The sequence below is a fragment of the Molossus molossus genome, unplaced genomic scaffold, assembly GCF_014108415.1.
Source record: "Molossus molossus isolate mMolMol1 unplaced genomic scaffold, mMolMol1.p scaffold_m16_p_16, whole genome shotgun sequence".
NCBI lineage: Eukaryota > Metazoa > Chordata > Mammalia > Chiroptera > Molossidae > Molossus > Molossus molossus.
Genome location: NW_023425351.1, coordinates 19,824,004 through 19,844,614, shown reverse-complemented (window position 1 = coordinate 19,844,614; position 20,611 = coordinate 19,824,004). Strand labels below are relative to the sequence as shown.

The window sequence follows — 20,611 nt, the reverse complement described above, 5'->3', positions numbered from 1 at the left end:
ACCCATTTAGTAAATAGCTTTGCAAGAAGAAACGCTCATCACCCAAAACACTGTCGGTGACCCTGATGTGAATTAGGGCATATGCTTCAGAATAAACTGAGAAAGACTGGTACATTAGCATGCTTTTTTATGCCTTGAAATATATATTGTTGTAGACCAACGAGACAGACCAGACTCAGACTCCAAACTGGGTTCAAATTAAGAGAGCTTTATTAGCCGCGCAGCGACTGTCTCTCCTACACAGAGGAGAGAGCAGCCCCGAGCTCAGGGAGAGGGCAGCTTATATAGTTGTTTTAGCCCGTTAAGAAATTGGGCTAAAGTTTTGCGAACAAGCAAGCAGGTACAGAAGCGGATATCTGCGGTTAGCCACTATGTCTGAGGGGTGAGCAGTCCTATTTGCACAATATGGTGGTCAGCTCCGGCTGATGCCCGTCTCCTTCCCTCCTACCTAGTTCCTGTGATCCTCTTAGGGTCCAGGGCAAGGTCTACCAAGTGGGAATTTTTTTTTTTTTTTTTTTTTTTTTTATCCTCACCCGAGGATATTTTTTCATTTTTTGTACAGATAGAGTGGGAGGGAGAGAGAGGAAGGGAGAGAGAGAGAGAAACATCGACGTGAAGGGACACATCGAGTGGCTGCCACCCGCACGGCCAACCAGGGCTGGGGACAAACTGCAACCGAAGTACGTGCCCTTAGCGGGAACCGAACCCGGGTCTCTCGGGACCGCAGGCCGACGCTCTAACCACTGAGCCAAACTGGCCAGGGCGGGAAATTTTTAACTACAAGTTTTCACAGTACTTTAGCTGTGTGTTCTTTATGTTTTATTGCCCTATTGTCTGTCCTTCACATTCCCCACTGGTCTTGGGGCTAATTCAAATCCTAGAATCTAGATAAGTGTCTTCAGTCTACCCTGCAGTGGCTAGTCTCTGGTAAGGTGTGCTCAGGACCAGGAGCTTAACAGCCTGTATTCTTTCCCTAGTAAATTGCATTAAGCGATTGATCAGGATTGGGCCACAGGTTAACATAAACAGGAGGAGAATTAAGGGGCCCAAAAAGGCAGTGATAAGAGTAGTGAACCATGAAGACCAGCCGAATAAGTCCTTGTACCAATTCTTGGAGGCCGACTGAGCTTTTTCTCATTCGCTCAGCCACTTTCTGACCAGGCTTAAGCTCTCCCTAATAACACCAGAGTGGTTAGCATAAAAGCAACAGGTTTCTCCTAAGGCTAAACAGAGAAGAAATAAACCTGTGGAATAATGTTAGCAAGAATACATAAGTCTTTGGTTTCAACGGGAAAGACACAGGGAGTTGGTCCTGAGGCTCAAGTAAACCAAGTCCCGGGGGGTACAGTTAGGACCCAAGTCTCGTGTGATGATGGGTTTAATGGGGTTAAGGTGGTAGTGTCCCTGCATGAGTTCACATAAGGGGAAGAGCTTAGGTCGTAGTTGCTGATGATGAAGCATGTCCCCTGTCCTTGTAGAACTCCGAGGGTCAGGCGGGGGCCCGAACCTTCATAGCAGTGGCCGCCCTTGAATGCATCTAACTTGGATAGGTGCCTTCCCGGCGATCAGAGTCAGGAAAGAGACTAGGAGTAAACCCTGGAGAGCTTTACCTTCAGGGGATCGTCGGTCCGCTGTAAGGTCCATTGTTCAGGTATTTTTTCAGGGTGTGCTTTCTTTACCTGAGTGTGGTGAATCCAAAATTTCTGTCCTGCTACCTTCAGAGTGGTGGGCGTAGTCAGGATAACAGGAAAAGGGCCAGTCTAGCGAGGCTCGTGGGAAGCAGGCTAATGTTTCTTGACCCAGAGCCAGTCACTGGGGACAAAGTCGTGCAGTGGTATCTGGGGTGTCCCCGGTTGGGGTCTGGTGTCCTTGATTGGCTGTCGGGTCTGTCTCTCAGCCTCTGGATTGCCTGCAAAGAGCTGAGGAGGTTATGGTTACCCAGGTTGGCTAAAACCTCGTCCCTAATTTTAGGTAGAATAGGGGGAGGTCAGCCAAACATGATTTTAAATGGGGTAAAACCTTAAGATAAGGGGTACAGCGCACACAAAGGAAGGCAAAAGGAAGCCTTACCCAGTTGTCGCCTGTCTCAAGGTGGAGCTGCTTAGTTAAAGTTTCCTTTACTGTCCTACTCATTCTCTCTACTTGTCCTGAACTCTGAGGGCTGTAGACACAATGCAATTCCCAGGTAATCCCCAAAACTTTAGCTAATAATTTTGTGGTTTTAGCAATGAATGCCAGGCCATTGTAGGACCCCAGAGCTAGAAGGAGGCCAAATTGGGGGACTATCTCAGAGAGCAGTAATCCGGCTACCGTGGTTGAGCTTTCAGTCTTGGTAGGAAAGACCTCAGTCCAGCCAGAGTAGGTATCTATGAAAACAAGCAGATATTTATAGCCGTATTGGCCAGGGGCGACCTCAGTAAAGTCAGTTTCCCAGTGGTCACCAGGAGCTGTGCCTCGTTCTCGGGTCCCGAGTTCTGTTGTTTCCCAAGGGTGAGAGTTGACTTGGATAAAGGCAGGGCATCTCCTTATTTCAGATTCTATCCATCTGTTGAGGTTCGGGACATAAAAGTCCCGGGCTATGGGACTGGAGAGTTTAGTCTTGCCCAGGTGGGTGCCCTGATGGAGCTGAGAGGTCAGCTCTCGGCCTAGGGCCGCAGGCAAGAGGATCCTCCCATCGGGGAGAAGACTCCAGCTTCGTGGCCCCTGGCTGTAGTTGATCCTTCGTCCAAGTTCTTCCTCCTCTTGGGTATAGGACGGCTCCTTGGGGAGGCTTTTCCCTGGAAGGACAGGAAGGATCTCTAGTGGCCCCACTGGTCATAGGGCAGCCTCCTTGGCTGTCTGATGGGCGAAGGCGTTCCCCTTAGCTTCAGGGGTGTCGGAGTTCTGGTGGCCTCAGCAGTGGATAATGGCCACTTTTTTTAGTAGCCAAATGGCCTCTAGGAGGGCAAGAATTTCTTCTTTATTTTTGATCTGTTTCCCTCCTGAGGTTAGGAGTCCCCTTTGTTGGTAGAGGGCCCCGTGGACATGGGCTGTGGCGAAGGCATACCGGCTGTCAGTGTAGATGTTTACTGACTTGCCTTTCACCCATCTTAAAGCCTGAGTTAGAGCAACTAGTTCAACCCTCTCAGCTGAAGTCCTGTGCCCTAGTGCCTGGGCCCAGATGACCTTGTCTTGCGTGACTACCACTGCTCCCGCATATGGGACTCCTTCCCGGATGAAGCTGCTCCCATCTGTATAGAGAACATGCTCTGGAGTTGGGAGAGGGTTGTCAGTTAGGTCAGACCTCAGGTTAGATAGAGTCTCAAGAATGTCTGAGCAATCATGAAGGGGAGCCTGAGGGTCATCGTCAGGCAGCAGGGTGGCCGGGTTGAGGGCAGAGGTCTTCAGGAACTGGATTCGGGAGGAGTCTAAGAGGAGTACCTGGTATTGGGTGATTCGGGCATTAGACATCCACCAGTCTGGAGGGCTCCTGAGGAGAGCCTCAACAGAGTGTGCCCCAATGATCTGGAGGCCTTGCCCTAGGGTTAGCTTGGATGCTTCTTTATCTAAAATAGCAGTAGCTGCTATGGCCCACAGGCAGCTGGACCAGCCAGAGGCTACCAAATCTAGTCTCTTAGATAAGTAGGCAACTGAGTTAGGACCCCTTTGGCAATGCCTCGAGTCTCAGAGAGGAAGAGCTGAAAGGGCTTAGTGATATCAGGCAGAGCTAGGGCCAGCATAGACATTAGGGCCATTTTTAGTTTCTCAAAGGCCTGTTGTTCTATCTCAGTCCAGATTAAGGCATTGTCCTTTCCCCCTGTGCTAGTATAGAGAGGCTTAGTGATCTCGGCAAAGCTAGGGAGCCAGAGGCGGCAGTACTCTACAGCCCCAAGAAATTCCCGAACCTGTCTCTTGGTTGTGGGGGTAGGGATTTTCATGACCGCCTCTATCCTGCTATTGGAGAGAGACTGTTTTTCTTCTTTGAGTTCATAACCTAGGTAGGTCACAATGATGGTGCATAATTGAGCTTTCTTGGCTGAGACCTGATATCCTAAGTGTTCTAGCTCTAGTAGGAGTGCCTTTAAGGCCTCCTCACATTCAGGAAGAGAAGCAGCTGCTACAAGCAAATCATCTACATACTATAGCAGGGTGATGTGTTGGTACTCTTCCCGGATCAGTTGGAGGTCCTTGCTCAAGGCCTCATCGAAGATGGTGGGAGAGTTCTTGAATCCTTGAGGCAGTCGGGTCCAGGTCAGTTGTCCTGAGTGTAAGGAATCGGGGGCGCCGCCAAATAAAACAGAGAAGAGACTGGAGAGCCAATCAGCCGAATAAACAGGGATCAGGCTTTATTGGGTACACTCCGGGCGGGTTCACAGACTCCGGGGGGGTCGAGTCCTAGAAGCTGCGCTCAATGTAGGGGCTTGTGTCTTTTATATCTGCCTGTTGTAGCTGGAATTTGTCCCTTAGCGTTTGGCCCTGCGGGGGCTATGCAAGGAGCCTCTGGAATGTGAATCGATAAGAGCAAGACGGGAGTTAATCTACAAGCTAGGCCGTTCAGGATGGGAGGCAAGGCTGAGCAAGGAGACAATGGTCTGGTTGAGCACTTTGCCTGGTGCCAGTCCCCAGGCCATCGGACATTCCCGACTCTGTGATAATGACAAAGGGGCGCAGGTATCTTTCTGGCTACTTCGAGCTGGACAGGGGCGGCGTTAGGGGAGGGGGCCCGTGTCGGCATGATCCGGGCCTGGGGATCTGGTGAGAGGTTGATAATGGCTTAGCATCATGATCTCGTGCACCGTCTGGCTAGTGAAGGCCTTCAGTCGGTTTTGTAGTAGGGAGGAGAGCAGTCGCAGGAGACAGGGTCCGAAGGCTAGGGCTAGAAAAAGGAGAGTTAGGGGACCCATAAGCGGCAAAACCCAGTGTGCCCAGTTGGAATCGAACCAGGTGCTCCAAGATTGATCTCGCCTTTCCCGAATGCGTTGTGCTATTAATCAGGGTGATGTTGGGAACAGGCAGAGAGGCTTCCTGGGGGACTATATTGATGTTGGGGGTGAGATATACCAAGGTGCAGGTGCCGGTCCAGTTAGTGGGGAGACACATTTAGGTGGTGGACCCACACATATGGCAGAGTAGGCTGAGGAGGACAGGGATAGGCAGACCCAACAGTCAGGCGCAAATGTGGAGTTGGCCTTATAGAGGAGGCGCTGGGTCAAATTCAGGGTACGGAACAGATGGGAGGATTCCAGAAGCGAAGGAGAGAAGGCGGCAAGAATGAGTGGGCAACCCGGGGCGAGGCCCAGAGTCAGAAAGATGTATAGCAGAATCATAATGACTTATCGTGGATGATCCAATTAGGGTGTCTTGTATATTCTGATTTTGGTCGGCCCTAATGGAGTGCAGGTGAAGCGAGGCTCCGGGACTGGTTGCTCTTCTGGAATCGGGGCTTTCTTTATCCTAGAGAGATGGATCCAGGAGGAGATCCCCAACACCTTAACTGCAGAGGGAGTAGTCAGAACCACGGTGTACGGTCCCTCCCATTTAGGGTGTAGGGGTCGGGGAGAGAGGGTCTTGATTAGTACCCGGTCTCCGGGTAAAATGGGTTGGGAGAGCTCCGATCCCAGGTCAGGTCCAGGTTTAGGAAGGGTATGGTTAGCGTGTTCTCGGAGGAGGGAGAGAAGAAGGGAGAGGTAGGGCAGGTATGAGGCCAGAGGGGGTGGGGAGTAACCTGAGAGATGGGAAATTGGGGGCGATTGGGGTAAGATGATGGGTTTTTTAATTTGATAAGGATGGGGGCGTGATGTGAGGCAACCGAGGGGGTGTTCGTGTCCCAGACCCCAGGGTGGACTGCCGGTAAGAGCTGGACCGCGGAAGCTGAGGCAGTAGCCTGGGTAGGGCCAGAGAGTAAAGCTATTAGATGCGGCTGCTGGGGGAGGAAAGAGATGGTAGTATGGAGTTGAGATAAGATATCTCTCCCCAAGAGTGGAACTGGGCAGGCAGGCATTACTAGAAAGGAATGGGAGAACGGGTGGCCTTTGAAGATGCAGTTAAGTAGGGCCGTTCGTTTGGGGGTTGTAGGGAGCCCATCAATTCCCATAACCGAGACCTGGGAAGGAAAAGTGAGGCCCGAATGGGAGGGGAGGACAGAGTAGGTAGCCCCCGTGTCTATTAAGAAGGAAATAGACTTACCCGCTACCGGGAGCGTGACCCTGGGCTCGGCGAGTGTGACCGGAGTCGCAGAACCAGGGCCGCCTCAGTCGTCCATGAGCCCTAGTAGCTCCAATGGTGGGAAATCCTGGGCCTCATTTCCCCGGCATTGAGGTGCTGAGGATTGAGCCAGGGTCGGGCAGTCCGACTTCCAGTGTCCCATTTGTTTGCGTTGGGGGCAGGGCTTGGTAGGTGGCCTGGGCTGTGGGCCCAGTGGGCCCAGTGGCCTTCCTTGCCGCATTTAAAACAGGCGCCTGGAGGCGAGCGAGGTCCCCCTTTTGGGGCCTGGTGTCTTTTCGGGTCCCCTGCCGCCGGAGGGCAGCTACCAGAGCCTGGGTCTGGAGGCTTACCTTCTGCTGGAGCCTCGCCTGGCGGGCTGCTTCAGCCGTCTCCTCCCGGGTATTAAAAACCTTAAAGGCCATTTTTACCAGGTCTTGGATGGGAGTTTCAGGGCCCTCCTCAACCTTCTTGAGCTTCTTTCTGATATCAGGGGCGAACTGGGAGATGAAGTGGGAGGCAAGGACAGTGGCCCCGTGGGTGTGTGGGACCGGGTGTGGGCAGCGACAGGGGAGCTGAGGGGATTATCTGGGGGGGGGGGCGGAGTGCATCCAACAAAGCCTGAATATAAGGGACTTCAGAATCTTTTCTGGTGCCTTGTGTAGACTGAGAATATCCCAATTTGGAAAAATTTTTGAGGAGACACCTGAGGAGGTCTTACGGTCGAGTCTGGATTCGGAATTGCCCATGGCGACAGGTTAGAGGGGCTTTGAGTGTCCGGAGAGCGGACATACAAAAGGCGTCCCTTTTGAATGCCCGTCCCGGACGGATGTCTGTCCTGGATGGACAGGGTGGTCGTGAAGAAGCCTCAGGCATCCCTCGAAGCAGTTTCAGACCGGGAGTTCCTGGAACTCCGGCGGAGAGGCGGGGGCGTCCCAACTTGGCCAAGGTTTGGACCGGAGACCCGAGCCCCGGACGACAGATCAAAACCCCAGAAAAAAAGCGAAACGGTTTTGGAGTCTGGCCCCAATGGGTTTGAAGACTGGCTCCGAAAACCCCAGAGAAAGAGTGAAACGACTTATGGTTTTGGAGCCTGGTTCCGAAGTCGGTGCTGGGTCGAGGGAGATTCCGAATCCAGAAGACGGGTGGCGGCGCAGGGAGAGGAGGGGACTCTCCTCCGACCAAAAAGTCCGGGCTGGGTCACAAAACCCTCCTCCCGGGTTTTGGCACCAGATCTAAGGAATGAGGGGCACTGCCGAATAAAACAGAGAAGAGACTGGAGAGCCAATCAGCCGAATAAACAGGGATCAGGCTTTATTGGGTGCACTCCGGGCGGGTTCACAGACTCCGGGGGTAGAGTCCTAGAAGCCGCGCTCAATGTAGGGGCTTGTGTCTTTTATATCTGCCTGTTGTAGCTGGAATTTGTCCCTTAGGGTTTGGCCCTGCGGGGGCTATGCAAGGAGCCTCTGGAATGTGAATCGATAAGAGCAAGATGGGAGTTAATCTACAAGCTCCAGGCAGGCCGTTCAGGGTGGGAGACAAGGCTGAGCAAGGTGACAATGGTCGAGCACGTTGCCTGGCGCCAGTCCCCAGGCCATCGGACACTGAGAATCCCCCTTCCAGATCAACCCATTCAAAGGCGAAGATGGGTTGGCTGAGAGGCGATAAGGGAATTGAAAAGAAGGTGTCCTTGAGGTCCAAGACAGTATAGAAACACGGTTAGGGGGATCAGGCTCAGAAGCGTGTAAGGGTTCGGAACCTTGGGGTAGATGGTTTCCACCCGAGTGTTTACTTCCCTTAAGTCTTGGACCAGCCTAAAATCCTCACTCCCAGGCTTCTTAACCAGCAAGAGGGGAGTGTTCCAGGCCTACTGGCCAGGTTTTAAAATGCCAGCTTCTCTGAGTCTATTACTATGCATAGTTATTCCCAGCTTGGGCTTGGCCTTTATGGAGATCGGGTATTGGCAGACCCGAATGAGGGAGACATTGCTGCTTAGTTGTACTATAACTGGAGCCTGATGCTTCGCTGAACCAGGGGTGTTAGTCTCTGCCCAAACCCCCGGTATTTCTTTTTTCTATTTTTCAAGGAGAGCATTTGAGGTTTCTTTAGAAGGCTTCTCTAGTAGGAGGTATTCCTCAGATAGGGGCACAGAGAGCAGGAGAGAAACCGCCTGTTCCCCCAGGGTCAGGGTGGAGCCCCCCTGCTCGAAGGAGATGGTGGCCTGCAGTTTCTGGAGGAGATCCCAGCCAAGGAGGGGGAGGGACAGTCCCGCATGACTAGGAAGGAATGAGTGACAGTTCCTTTGCCTAGGTCAGTTATTCTCACTGTGGTCCAAGGGTAGGATTTGGACTTCCTTGTCACCCCTACAGTTGGTGTTTTCTCAGATGAGAGTGGCCCTGTGGTCTCCTTTAGAACAGAAAAGGTGGCTCCAGTATCAACTAGAAATTCAACAGGACGGCCCCCAACTTGTGATGTTACCTTGGGCTCCTGGGGTCCTAATCTATAGGAGCCCCGGCCCCCTCATTCAGTGTCTAAGGAGGATGAGGTCCTTAGGTTTCTGTTGGGCCCCCTCTTAGGGCAGTCTTTCTTCCAATGGCCATATTCTTTGTAGTAGGCACACTGGTTAGGGTCAAGAGTGGCCGAGGTTTCCGTGGGGCTTGTCCTGTGTTTTTAGGCCTATTTCCCCGTTGTTCTTTCTGATTCTCCTGAAGTGCGGCTATGACTACCTTTGTGACTCTTTTGGTATTCGCCATTTCTGGGTCATCCCTGGTGTTACTCTCTGAGCTATTTCACCTAACTCACTAAGATTCTTTCCTTCAAAACCCTCTAATTTCTGGAGTTTCTTCCTAATGTCTGGGGCTGACTGTGTGACAAAGGCAATATTGATTGCCCGTCTATTCTCAGAGGCCTCCAGGTCTATGGGAGTAAGGAGGAGATAAGCCTCCATGAGACATTCGAGAAAGGTTACGGGGGACTCTCCCACATACTGAACAGTCTCGCTTACCTAAGACAGATTAGTTGGCTTTCTAGCAGCTCCATCAAGGCCCCAAAGTAGAGATCAGCAATACTGGGTTAAAGCCTCCTTACCTTGATCGGTGTTCGGATCCCAATCCGGTCAGAGGGTGGGGAGATAGGCCTATAGTTGGGTCGGATTTGTGAGGGATTTGTCATCTGGCCTGAGGACAGAGTTCCCTGCCTCTCTGTGGACCCTGTCCCTGTCCTCGGAGGTGAACAGGACCTGCAACAATTGCTGACAGTCATCCCAAGTGGGCTGATGAGTGTGGAAGACTGTCTCTAGGAAAGAGATTAGACCTTGGGGATTATCAGAGAAGGAGGGCTTCTGTTGTATCCAATTATACAGATCGCTGGTTGAGAAGGGGACATAGACCATGAAGGGCCAATTCTGGTCTCCACCTGGTGGTGGAGCAGCCTGACGGAGGGTCAGGATGGCAGCCGAGTCTGGCGCCTGCGGAGGGGTTATAAGAGGTGCTGCCACATGGATGGAGAGGACTGAGCAGCTGAAGGGCTTCAGCCTCTCCAGCAGTGGCGGGTGGTGGAGGCCAATAAGGGAGTGGCCCCAAAGGGTCAACGAGGGGGTCTCCTGGGGGACCTGAAAGAACAGGGTAAAGCCTTCGGGAGGGAGCAGGAGCCGAGGGCTTCTGAGTCTTCTGTGGAGGCTGGGCAATTACAATCTTCTCCTTATTAGGGCACAAACATTTCTTAATATTATTAGGCTTGTCAGTAGCTAAGTCAATCCAAACATCAATATAGAAAATTTGGTCTGGGTGTCCGGGATCCCCATAGATGACTCCTCAAACTGCAAACAATAGCCTAAATCAAAAGAGCTCTGGAGAGGGCCAGTGACCCGGGAAGTGGGCCACTCCAGTTAGCACAAAGTGCGCAGGGATCCAGGATCCACTGTGACATCGTGACCTGAGGCGCGTTGGGAGAAATCTGAGAAGTTATCAAGAAAACATTGAAGGGAGGTCTTAGGTTCTGAAGGTCCCTAACCCATTTTGAAGGACACAGGCAGGCACAACACAGAAACACAAAACACAAAAGGACAAACAAATAAGACAGACAAAGGGATTGCCAGACAAACCAAACCGGGGCCAAGAGCGACGTCTCCCTTCGGCCCAGGGGTGGGATCTATGTGCTGCGTCCAGCAGATCCACTTGCCCTTACCCTGCAGAGTTTCCAGAAACAGACTTACAGAGGGACGTCCCGTCTGCTAAACCGAACCTGGGTCCAGGGTTTCCAGATGCTCTCTAGATGGAATTTGGAGTGGAGACAATTCCAGGGCAGAATGGCGTCTGAGGCGGAGGAACGTCTCTCTGAGGCCTTCCCCTAGACCACCAGTCCGCTCCGAGGATGGACCTGTCTCCCAGAGTCAGAGGAGGTCAACCCGCCGGAGTGGGGGGACCTTGCTTGTCAAATTTTGCTGGGGCCTCCAAACGTTGTAGACCAATGAGACAGGCCAGACTCAGACTCCAAACTGGGTTCAAATTAAGAGAGCTTTATTAGCCGCGTGGACGCTGTCGCATCCTACACACAGGAGACAGCAGTCCCCAGCTCGGGGAGGGTTGCATGTATAGATGACTTACCCCTGTTAAGAAATTTGGGCAATCAAGCAAGCACAAACAGAAGCAGATATTTGGAGTTAGCTGTTAAGCCTGAGGGAGCAAGCAGTTTCCCAGTACACAAAGCAATGGTTATCTATACAATACAGTGGTTATCTACTAACTCTAGCAGCTCCTTCTTGCTATTCTCTTAAAGTCCAGGGGGTAAGGTCTGCCTAATGGGAAGAAATGTACTGTACTTTCACATAGCATGTGTTTGTCCTTTACAACAGGAAAATGCAGCTTCCAGTTTCAGTGACAGTCACATTTTTTTCTCAATTTCCCTTTAGGTCATAAATTCCTTGAGAACAGAAACAATGTCATTTCTATTCATCTAAAACCCACTGTGTCTTCCTCAAGACGAATATATTTATTTCAGTTTAGAAATTTTTCTCAGATTCTGAAAAAATTTTCTTTTACTACACCTATAAATTAGTTCTTCTTTTTTAATGTTGAGAGAAAATTTAATTTTAAACCATCTTTTACATGTGCTTTTAGGAGAAAATATAAGGTAACCAATGTGGAAACAATAGGTATAATGCTACATAAAATACTTCAGTCTGTTTTCTTTGTTGTTCTCAGTAAAATCTTAGATATGTTATTACTACACACACACACACACACACACACACACACACACAAATACAGAAAATAAAAGAAGTTTGTTTCAAATTATACATTTGCATTTTTGTGATAAACACAAAGAGCACATCTTGTAATTGCTAACATAACTCTTTTATGGATCTGAAATTTGAGTTGACACTCCTGGATAAGGAGTCTGTTCCTGAGGGGTCTGTACCTATTTGTAAGGGATTAAAATACCCTCAGCTAGAACATGCTGAATAAACATTCCCACTTATTTTTTTTTTAATGTATACATCAAGAGCTACATTAAAATGCTTTGAATTATAAATTCAGCAGGGATTTATTTTGACTTCATTAGCAGAAAATATTACATCTTGTCAACAATATAACTGGTATCTTTTATAACCAAATCTAAAATTTTAAGTAAGAAAAAGCCAATATAGTCTCCTTTTTCTCCTTATATATATTTTTGTTATCTTTTAATAAAAGATAAAGGCTAAAAATAAATGTATTGATACAAACCCTGAACTCATTCTTTATCTTGGTATTTAAATTTTTTGTTTTTATCAATGAAATGAGTAGAGTACAATAATCTCAAGAATAAAATCTTATTTCCAAATTGACATAGCAAATTTAAGATCGTCAACTGAGAAAAAAAGCAATGTACAAGAAAGATTTTGTATCTGAAAAGTATGCTGAATGCCAGTAAGGTATACAAGGACTCAGGAGACAGTGATGAAGAACTTGGAGCCCGGCCCGTGTGGCTCAGTGGACTGACCATCATCCCACAGACTGAGACGTCCCAGTTTGATTCCCAGTCAGGGCACATGCCTGGGTTGCAGGATCAATCCTCAGTGTGGGGCGGGCAGGAGGCAGCCAGCTGATCAGCGTTTCTCTCTCACATCAACATTTCTACCTCTCTGTCCCTTCCTCTCTCCAAAATATCAATAAAAACATTTTTAAAAAAAACAACAACTTAGAAACACACCTCGAGTATGACACTCGTACTGCTTTTAGCATCATTCCTCCAGCTAAGAGACCATTGAGAAGGTGATTATTTAAAAGAAGTAAGATTCACATGACTAACCAAATATATGGATTCCCTATTGCATGCAGTTCCCCGCAGAAGGCTTCTTAGGGGGCTGCTCAATGACCCTTATTGTTCCTGTTGAGGAAAAGGCTCATGACATAATTAAGGACAAAATGGGTATAAGCTAAATGTCTGGACCCTACATGAGCCTAGGACCCTACTATTTCTGGAGTCTTACTTTTGTCCCTACCATCCCACCAGCACAGCAACATTCAACAAAGATGTGAGCCATTCACTATGCTAGACCCTGCACAGCACGGTTGTGAATAATTCATCCATTGCCCCTGAGCAGACTCCTCAGGGATATCAAGTAGGTAATGACAAACAAAAAGGTCATGACAATACAGGACACACTGTGGTTAGAGAGTAGCAGGTACATTGAGATGTAGGATCACAGAGAGGTGCAACTAGCCCAGCAGGGGGTGTGGGAAGAGTGACTGGTAGAAGGGACATCAAGTTCTGAATGAGGAACAGGAGTTCAGTACATTCTACGTGAGCTTGGCAAGGGCTGGGGAGGTACACAGAGAGTCTGTTCTAGGTTCTAGATGGTGGGAACACATAAGTTCTGAAGGCCAAGAAGAGAAAAGCAGAGTTGGAGTACAATAATGACAGTTCAGTGTAACTGGAACAGAAGGGCAAATGGTATCTAAGCCTGTGGAGGTGGAAACTTGGCTGTTACCATAAAGGTAAAGAGTGTTACTGTAAGGAATCGGGGGGCGCTGCCGAATAAAACAGAGAAGAGACTGGAGAGCCAATCAGCCGAATAAACAGGGATCAGGCTTTATTGGGTGCACTCCGGGCGGGTTCACAGACACCGGGGGTCAAGTCCTAGAAGCTGTGCTCAATGTAGGGGCTTGTGTCTTTTATATCTGCCTGTTGTAGCTGGAATTTGTCCCTTAGGGTTTGGCCCTGCGGGGGCTATGCAAGGAGCCTCTGGAATGTGAATCGATAAGAGCAAGATGGGAGTTAATCTACAAGCTCCAGGCAGGCGAGGGAGGCCGTTCAGGGTGGGAGGCAAGGCTGAGCAAGGCTGAGCAAGGAGACAATGGTCAAGCACTTTGCCTGGTGCCAGTCCCCAGGCCATCGGACAGTTACCAGGTGTTAAGAGGAGTTGTGAGCAGATGTGCATTTTAGAAAGCACAACTCTGTTAGCAGTGTGGACTGTGACTGAAGGAGGGTGAGGGAGACTCAGTGGATTGAGATTTGTCCCATGGACTGAGAGGACCAGGTTCGATTTCTGATCAGGGCAGGTGCCTGAGTTGTGGGCTCAATCACCAGTAGGGGGCATGAAGGAGGCAGCTGATCAATGGTTCTCATATGTCTCTCTCTCTCTCTCTCTCTCTCTCTCTCTCCTCTCCCTTCCTCTGTAAAAAACAATTTTAAAAAAAGGAGAAAGATTTAACATTTCATTAATTATAAAGATGGTGCTAAGAAAAATTTTTTCCTGACTAAAAGTTGTTGGCTACTGAAACATAATCAATTAGGCATTTTTCTTTTCTTTTGCATGCTCTGTGAGATGCAAACCCAATTATTCTCATAGTTCTTGTCCTCAGAATACAGACACCACTGATGCAGGCAGACAAAGTGAGGGTCAATTTTGACAAAGTGAGAACCAAACATATATTCAGGTCAGTATCAGTATCAGCTCTAAAAAGAAAGTCTTTGCCACCTTCCTGATGTTTTCTGTTTCTTCTCCCCTCATTTCTGAAATGCAGGCAGATGTGTGCATGGTGCCTGTGATACTATCACCTGGCTCTGTCCCTTGCTCTTTTTCTGGAACCCTACTCCCCAGGTTTATCCTCATTGGTCAGAAGCCTGAAAGTGGACCATGCCAGTGACTGTGTTTCTCGGCAGCCCCTCCCGGCAGTGGGACATTTCCTCTGCTTGTGGCTTTCTGCCCTGATCAGGTTCTCTTCCTGTGCTTGGGTTATTTTCTGGATGCCCCTTCCTCTGACACTCCTTGCACACTGCAACTTCACCTCAAGCACATTCGGTTTATCATAGAATAAAATGGGGATTTGGGTACTTAGCTATTAATTGTCTGGGAGTTCCATGGGGGCAGGAATCGGGTCTGTCTTCATCCCTGCTATGTCCCCAGAATTACCAGTTCAGGGCCTGGCACTCAGTAACAATGATGGGGGGAGGGAGGGGGGAAGGAGGGAAGTAGGGATCAATGGCTGGGAGTTTATCATGAGGGAAGTAAGTAGCCTAGTAGTGTTTTAGGCAAAACTGGGGCCATTTTTCTCAAATCAATGGGTATTTAAATCCCCTGGCATCTTGTTAAACTGTAGATTCTGATTCCGTGGGTCTGGGGAGGAACCTGAGATTCTGCCTTTCCTTAAAGGCACAGGAAGATGCCCAGCCAACTGAGCCACACCGGCCAGAGGTGAGACTCTGCCTTTCTAACCAGCTCCCTGAGAGGTTAAAGACAATGGTGTACTGAGAGGTTAAACAGCAATCCCAAATAGTGAATAAAGAAAAATTGGATTTATTTAAAGAAACATGGATGGGGAACAGGATATCCAAAGCGAAGGGCTACATGGCAGGGAGCCAAGGAGTACTGGGTCGATGATGTCAGCCCCTAGGAGCTGGAGTCATCCTCATATGCCCGTCCCCTGTTGGGGATCTTTCATCATCAGTGGATTTTTAGGGCTTGGTTGGTGGCCTTGGGCAGCAGGTTGGGTCAACAGAAAAGGGGATGTGCAATTGGGTGCTCCTTTGGCAGATTTAGTTCCTCACATGCTTGGATTCCTGGTGTCCAGCATATCCTGAGCAACAAGTTTTCCTGGTCTTTGTTCTCCTGTGGCAGGCAAGGCTCCAAGAGAGCCAATAAGAACTGCCTAGTGTGTAAGTCCTGACACACAGAGATGACCTACAGCAATCACGAAACTGTGAACACAAGGAACATGGAAGAGTTGGGTCCTCTAAATAGCTCTCTACTCCTCCATCTGAACGTCTGTTTAAATCCCCCCAGTCAGGGCACATGTCCAGGTTGTGGGACTGATCTCAGGTTGAGGGTGCATGAGAGAGGCGACTGATCAATGTTTCTTTCACACACGGATGGTTTTATCTCTCTTTCCCTTCCCCACTCTCTCTCTCTTAAAAAAAACACATCCTCCAGTGAAGATTAAAATAGAAAAGAAGTAGCTACACTGTGGCCAGTGCTATGAAAATGACAAACGTGATGGGCTGGGTGAGGCGGGTAGGAAGCTATAGATCAGCGGAGCCCTCTCCAAGCAGGTGGTATTGGAACTGAGACCTGGAGCGTCACACTTCTCCAGCATGTCAGACTTTTAATTTTTGTTTTATTTATATTGTACAGATTTTCATTTCTATTAAAGTAAGAGTGAATCTTTAATATTCCACATAAACAAAAAATTCTTTGGGTATTCTTTTATTTTTTTCCATTGTAAAAGTTTTATGAGAGCAAAAAGTGAGAAAACCACTGTGGTTTATCCCCAGCCCTGATTAGTCCTTTCTTGCCCTGACCTCATAAGATGACATTGTGATGGAACGACAACCAGTCCTATATAAGGCCCTGGCTGGGCTAAGGATATTGTCCATGATAGCCCAGGAAGCTGATTTAGTGACCTGTTGGATTTGGACAAGTTGGCTTGTTTTCTTAGTTGTTTATTGTTTTGAGCCACGATGTATAACAAGTTGGCAGCCCTCTCTGACAACGAGGAGCACCGTGTGGGACATTACATCCTCCTGGAGAAGATCGGCTGGGGCAGCTTCTCCTCGGTGTGGCTGGCCCGGCACACACTCACAGGCGCAGAAGTGGCAATAAAAGTGGTGAAGAAAAAGGACTCCTCTGACCCGTTTAAAGAAATTCGGTCTCTTCAGCTCCTGCAGCACCCGAACATCGTGACCTTGTTTGAGGTGATAACCACCAAGGACGAACTGTATCTCATCCAGGAGCATGTCAACGGGGGAGACTTACTGCAACACCTGACGGACAGAGGCCCGATGACAGAGGAGGAAGCCCGACACACCTTTCGGCAGGTAATCTCTGCACTCCAATACTGCCACCAGTACCATATAGTACACAGGGACCTTAAACCTGAAAACATTCTGCTGGACAGGGACAAGAATGTGAAAGTAGCGGACTTCGGGTTCAGTGCCCAGATCACCCAAGAAACACCTTTACTGAGTAAAATCTGCGGCACTTTTCCCTACATGGCCCCAGAAATGTTGCTCTTTGAACTCTATAATGAAAAGGTGGACGTCTGGAGCATCGGGGTAGTGCTCTACCAGATGTTAACAACAACAATACCCTTTGAGGCACAGAACCGGGTAGAGCACAGATTTAACATCTTAACTGGACGGTTCCCTGTACCAGAGTTTTTATCACTTGGGTGTCAAGACCTGTTAAAAAAGCTATTGACCCTCTATCCTGACGAGAGACCAGCCTTCGATGACATCATGAAGGACCGCTGGCTCAATATGGGCTATGCAGACGAATTGAGCCCCTACCGAGAACCTGCCCAGGAAGGCCTGAACCCCCAAATCATTAACAGCATGGCCGATATGGGTTTTGACAAGGAAAACATTACAACATCTGTGACTGAACAAAAATACGATCCGGTTATGGGCACCTATTTAATTTTAGGTAAAACACCACCCAAAATGAAGGGCTGCATCATAAGGGTTAGGTCTTGCCCCTTCCCTGACCACAACATCAACCTTTTGCCAAAACAAGGGGTTCAGGCACCAGGGAAGAATGACAGACACCCAGCCATTTCCCCAGCTGGCCTGGGGTCAACGGTGGCCACACCTGCACCCCACCAGCTTGTGAGGAAGAAGCACATCTCACCAGTCGAGAAAGCAGGTATGAGCACTACCTCATCCACCAAAGAAGCTGAAAACCAAGAACGCCCAGCCAGATGGGAGGCAGAGACCACCACTGTCCTACCCAGCCAGAAAGCAGAGAGCACCAGTCCACCACCCAGTCGGGAAGCAGCCACCACCACCCCCCTATTCAGTCGGGAAGTGACACTCACCACTGTACTACCCAGCCGGGAAGCGGAGACCACCAGTCCCCTACCCAGCCGAGAAGAGATGACCACCACTGCCCCAGCCAGCCGGGAAGTGGAGCCTACCACGCCCCTACCAAACCAGAAAGTGGAGACCACCACGGCCCTACCCAGCAGGGAAGCAGAGACCACCACTGCCCGACAAAGTCGAGAAATAACCACCACCACTCGCGTACCCTGCTGGGAAGTGACCACCACCACCTCCCTAACATGCAGGGAAGCAATGACCACCACTGCTTTACCCTGCCGGGAAGTGACCACCACCACCTCCCTAACATGCAGGGAAGCAATGACCACCACTGCTTTACCCTGCTGGGAAGTGACCACCACCACCTCCCTAACATGCAGGGAAGCAATGACCACCACTGCTTTACCCTGCCGGGAAGTGACCACCACCACCTCCCTAACATGCAGGGAAGCAATGACCACCACTGCTTTACCCTGCCGGGAAGCGACCACCACCACCTCCCTACTATGCAGGGAAGTAATGACCACCACTGCTTTACCCTGCCGGGAAGCGACCACCACCACCTCCCTAACGTGCAGGGAAGCAATGACCACCACTGCTTTACCCTGCCGGGAAGCGACCACCACCACCTCCCTAACGTGCAGGGAAGCAATGACCACCACTGCTTTACCCTGCCGGGAAGCGACCACCACCACCTCCCTACCATGCAGGGAAGCAATGACCACCACTGCTTTACCCTGCCGGGAAGCGACCACCACCACCTCCCTAACGTGCAGGGAAGCAATGACCACCACTGCTTTACCCTGCCGGGAAGCGACCACCACCGCCTCCCTACCGTGCAGGGAAGCAATGACCACCACTGCTTTACCCTGCCGGGAAGTGACCACCACCACCTCCCTAACGTGCAGAGAAGCAATGACCTCCACTGCTTTACCCTGCCGGGAAGTGACCACCACCACCTCCTTAACATGCAGGGAAGCAATGACCACCACTGCTTTACCCTGCCGGGGAACAATGACCACCACGGCCCTAACCAGCCGGGAAGCAAACAACTGCCCTCCTCTGGCCAGGAGGAAAGTTAAGACCACCACTCCCCGGGACAACTGGGAGGCAATGATGACCACTTCCACAACCAGGATGGAAGGAAAGACCACCACTGCCAGCGCAGCCCACCATTGTGATGCTAGAGGCTCCCGCATCACCCACAGCACCAGCACCAGAAGGGTTGGTGGAGCCCTTGAGGAAACCACTGCTCCTCCTGATGGTGGGTCCCCACACTCTTCCTCTAACCACCCCCAAGGCCGACAGGGTGTGGCTGGAAGGCTCTTGAGGTGTCTGTTCAAACTGAGGTGTAGTGGGCCAAACAGTCACAGACCCACGTCTCAAAAGGACAAAAGTGAAAGCCTTATAATTTTTTAAAAGAATGGATGGCCGAGGAGATTCCAAAATAGCCCAACCGGAAAGTAACCACCACCACTCCCCTCCCCTGCCGGGAAGCAGAGACCACCACTGCTTTACCCAGCAGGGTAGCAACCACCAACACTCGCATACCCTGCCAGGAAGCGACCACCACCGCTTCCCTACCCTGCAGGGAAGCAATGACCACCACTGCTTTACCCTGCCGGGAAGCGACCACCACCACCTCCCTACCGTGCAGGGAAGCAATGACCACCACTGCTTTACCCTGCCGGGAAGCGACCACCACCACCTCCCTACCGTGCAGGGAAGCAATGACCACCACTGCTTTACCCTGCCGGGAAGCAACCACCACCACCTCTCTAACATGCAGGGAAGCAATGACCACCATGGCTTTACCCTGCTGGGAAGCGACCACCACCACCTCCCTACCGTGCAGGGAAGCAATGACCACCACTGCTTTACCCTGCCGGGAAGCGACCACCACCACCTCCCTAACATGCAGGGAAGCAATGACCACCACTGCTTTACCCTGCCGGGAAGCGACCACCACCACCTCCCTACCGTGCAGGGAAGCAATGACCACCACTGCTTTACCCTGCCGGGAAGCGACCACCACCACCTCCCTAATGTGCAGGGAAGCAATGACCACCACTGCTTTACCCTGCCGGGAAGCGACCACCACCACCTCCCTACCGTGCAGGGAAGCAATGACCACCACTGCTTTACCCTGCCGGGAAACGATGACCACCACGGCCCTAACCAGCCGAGAAACGATGACCACCACTGCTTGACCCAGATAGGAAGCGATGACCACCACTACCCTAATGAGCCCGGAAAGAGAGACCACCACTCTTCTACCCTGCCGGGAAGCAGAGACCACCACTGCTCTACCCACCAGGTAAGTGACCACCACCACTACCCTACCCTGCTTGGAAGCGACGACCACTACTGACCTACCCAACTGGGAAGCAACCCCACCACTTTGCTATCCTCAGGGAAGCAATTACGACCACTCCCTACCCAGTTGGGAAACAATGACCACCACTACCCTAATGAGCCCGGAAACAGACCATGACCCCCCGATCCAGCCAGGAGCAAAAACTACGTCCCCTACCCAGCAGAGACCACCACTCCCCTACCCAGCAGGGTAACAACCACCTCCACTCCCCAACCCTGCCGGAAGCGATGATCACCACTGTCCTACCCAGCCAGGAACCAACAACCACCACTCCCCCACCCAGCTAGGAAGTAACCACCACCACTTCCTTATTCTGCCGGAAGAGACGACCACCACTGCCCTACCAGGTCGGAAGCGGAGACCATCACTGTTCTACCCAGACTGGAAAGACAGACCAACAGTCACCTACCCAGCCAGAAAGCAATGACTACCACTACGCTAATGAGCTGGGAAACAGAGACGACCACTCCAGTAATCAGCTGGAAATCAATGACCACCACTTCACTACCCAGCTGGAAAGTGATGACCACACGGCCCTACCCAGCCGGTAAGTGACCACAACTACTCCCCTACCCTGCCAGGAAGCAACAACCACCACTGCCCTACCCCACCGGTAAGTGACCACCACCACTTCCCTACCCTGCCTGTAAGTAACGACCACTACTGACCTACTCAACTGGGAAGCAACCCCACCACTCTGCTACCCTCCTAGAAACTGATTACAACCACTCCCTACCCAGCTGGAAAGAGAAGAAC

At 50.5% G+C, this 20,611-nt stretch overlaps 1 protein-coding gene across 1 annotated transcript; it reads left to right on the top strand.

Moving 5' to 3' along the window:
- The first annotated feature begins 16,122 nt into the window (after nt 1-16,122).
- On the top strand, nt 16,123-20,406 carry LOC118631874 (serine/threonine-protein kinase MARK2-like). The gene is made up of 2 exons (XM_036264468.1): nt 16,123-17,682; nt 20,179-20,406. The coding sequence occupies exons 1-2, from the start codon at nt 16,123-16,125 to the stop codon at nt 20,404-20,406; spliced, it is 1,788 nt and encodes a 595-aa protein (XP_036120361.1).
- Nucleotides 20,407-20,611: the final 205 nt, after the last annotated feature.

Coding starts and splice junctions, on each gene's coding strand:
- LOC118631874 (XM_036264468.1), top strand. CDS start 16,123: ATGTATAACAAGTTGGCAGCCCTCTCTGACAACGAGGAGCACCGTGTG. Junction 17,683..20,178: donor AAATAACCACCACCACTCGC/GTACCCTGCTGG, acceptor TTCTGCCGGAAG/AGACGACCACCACTGCCCTA.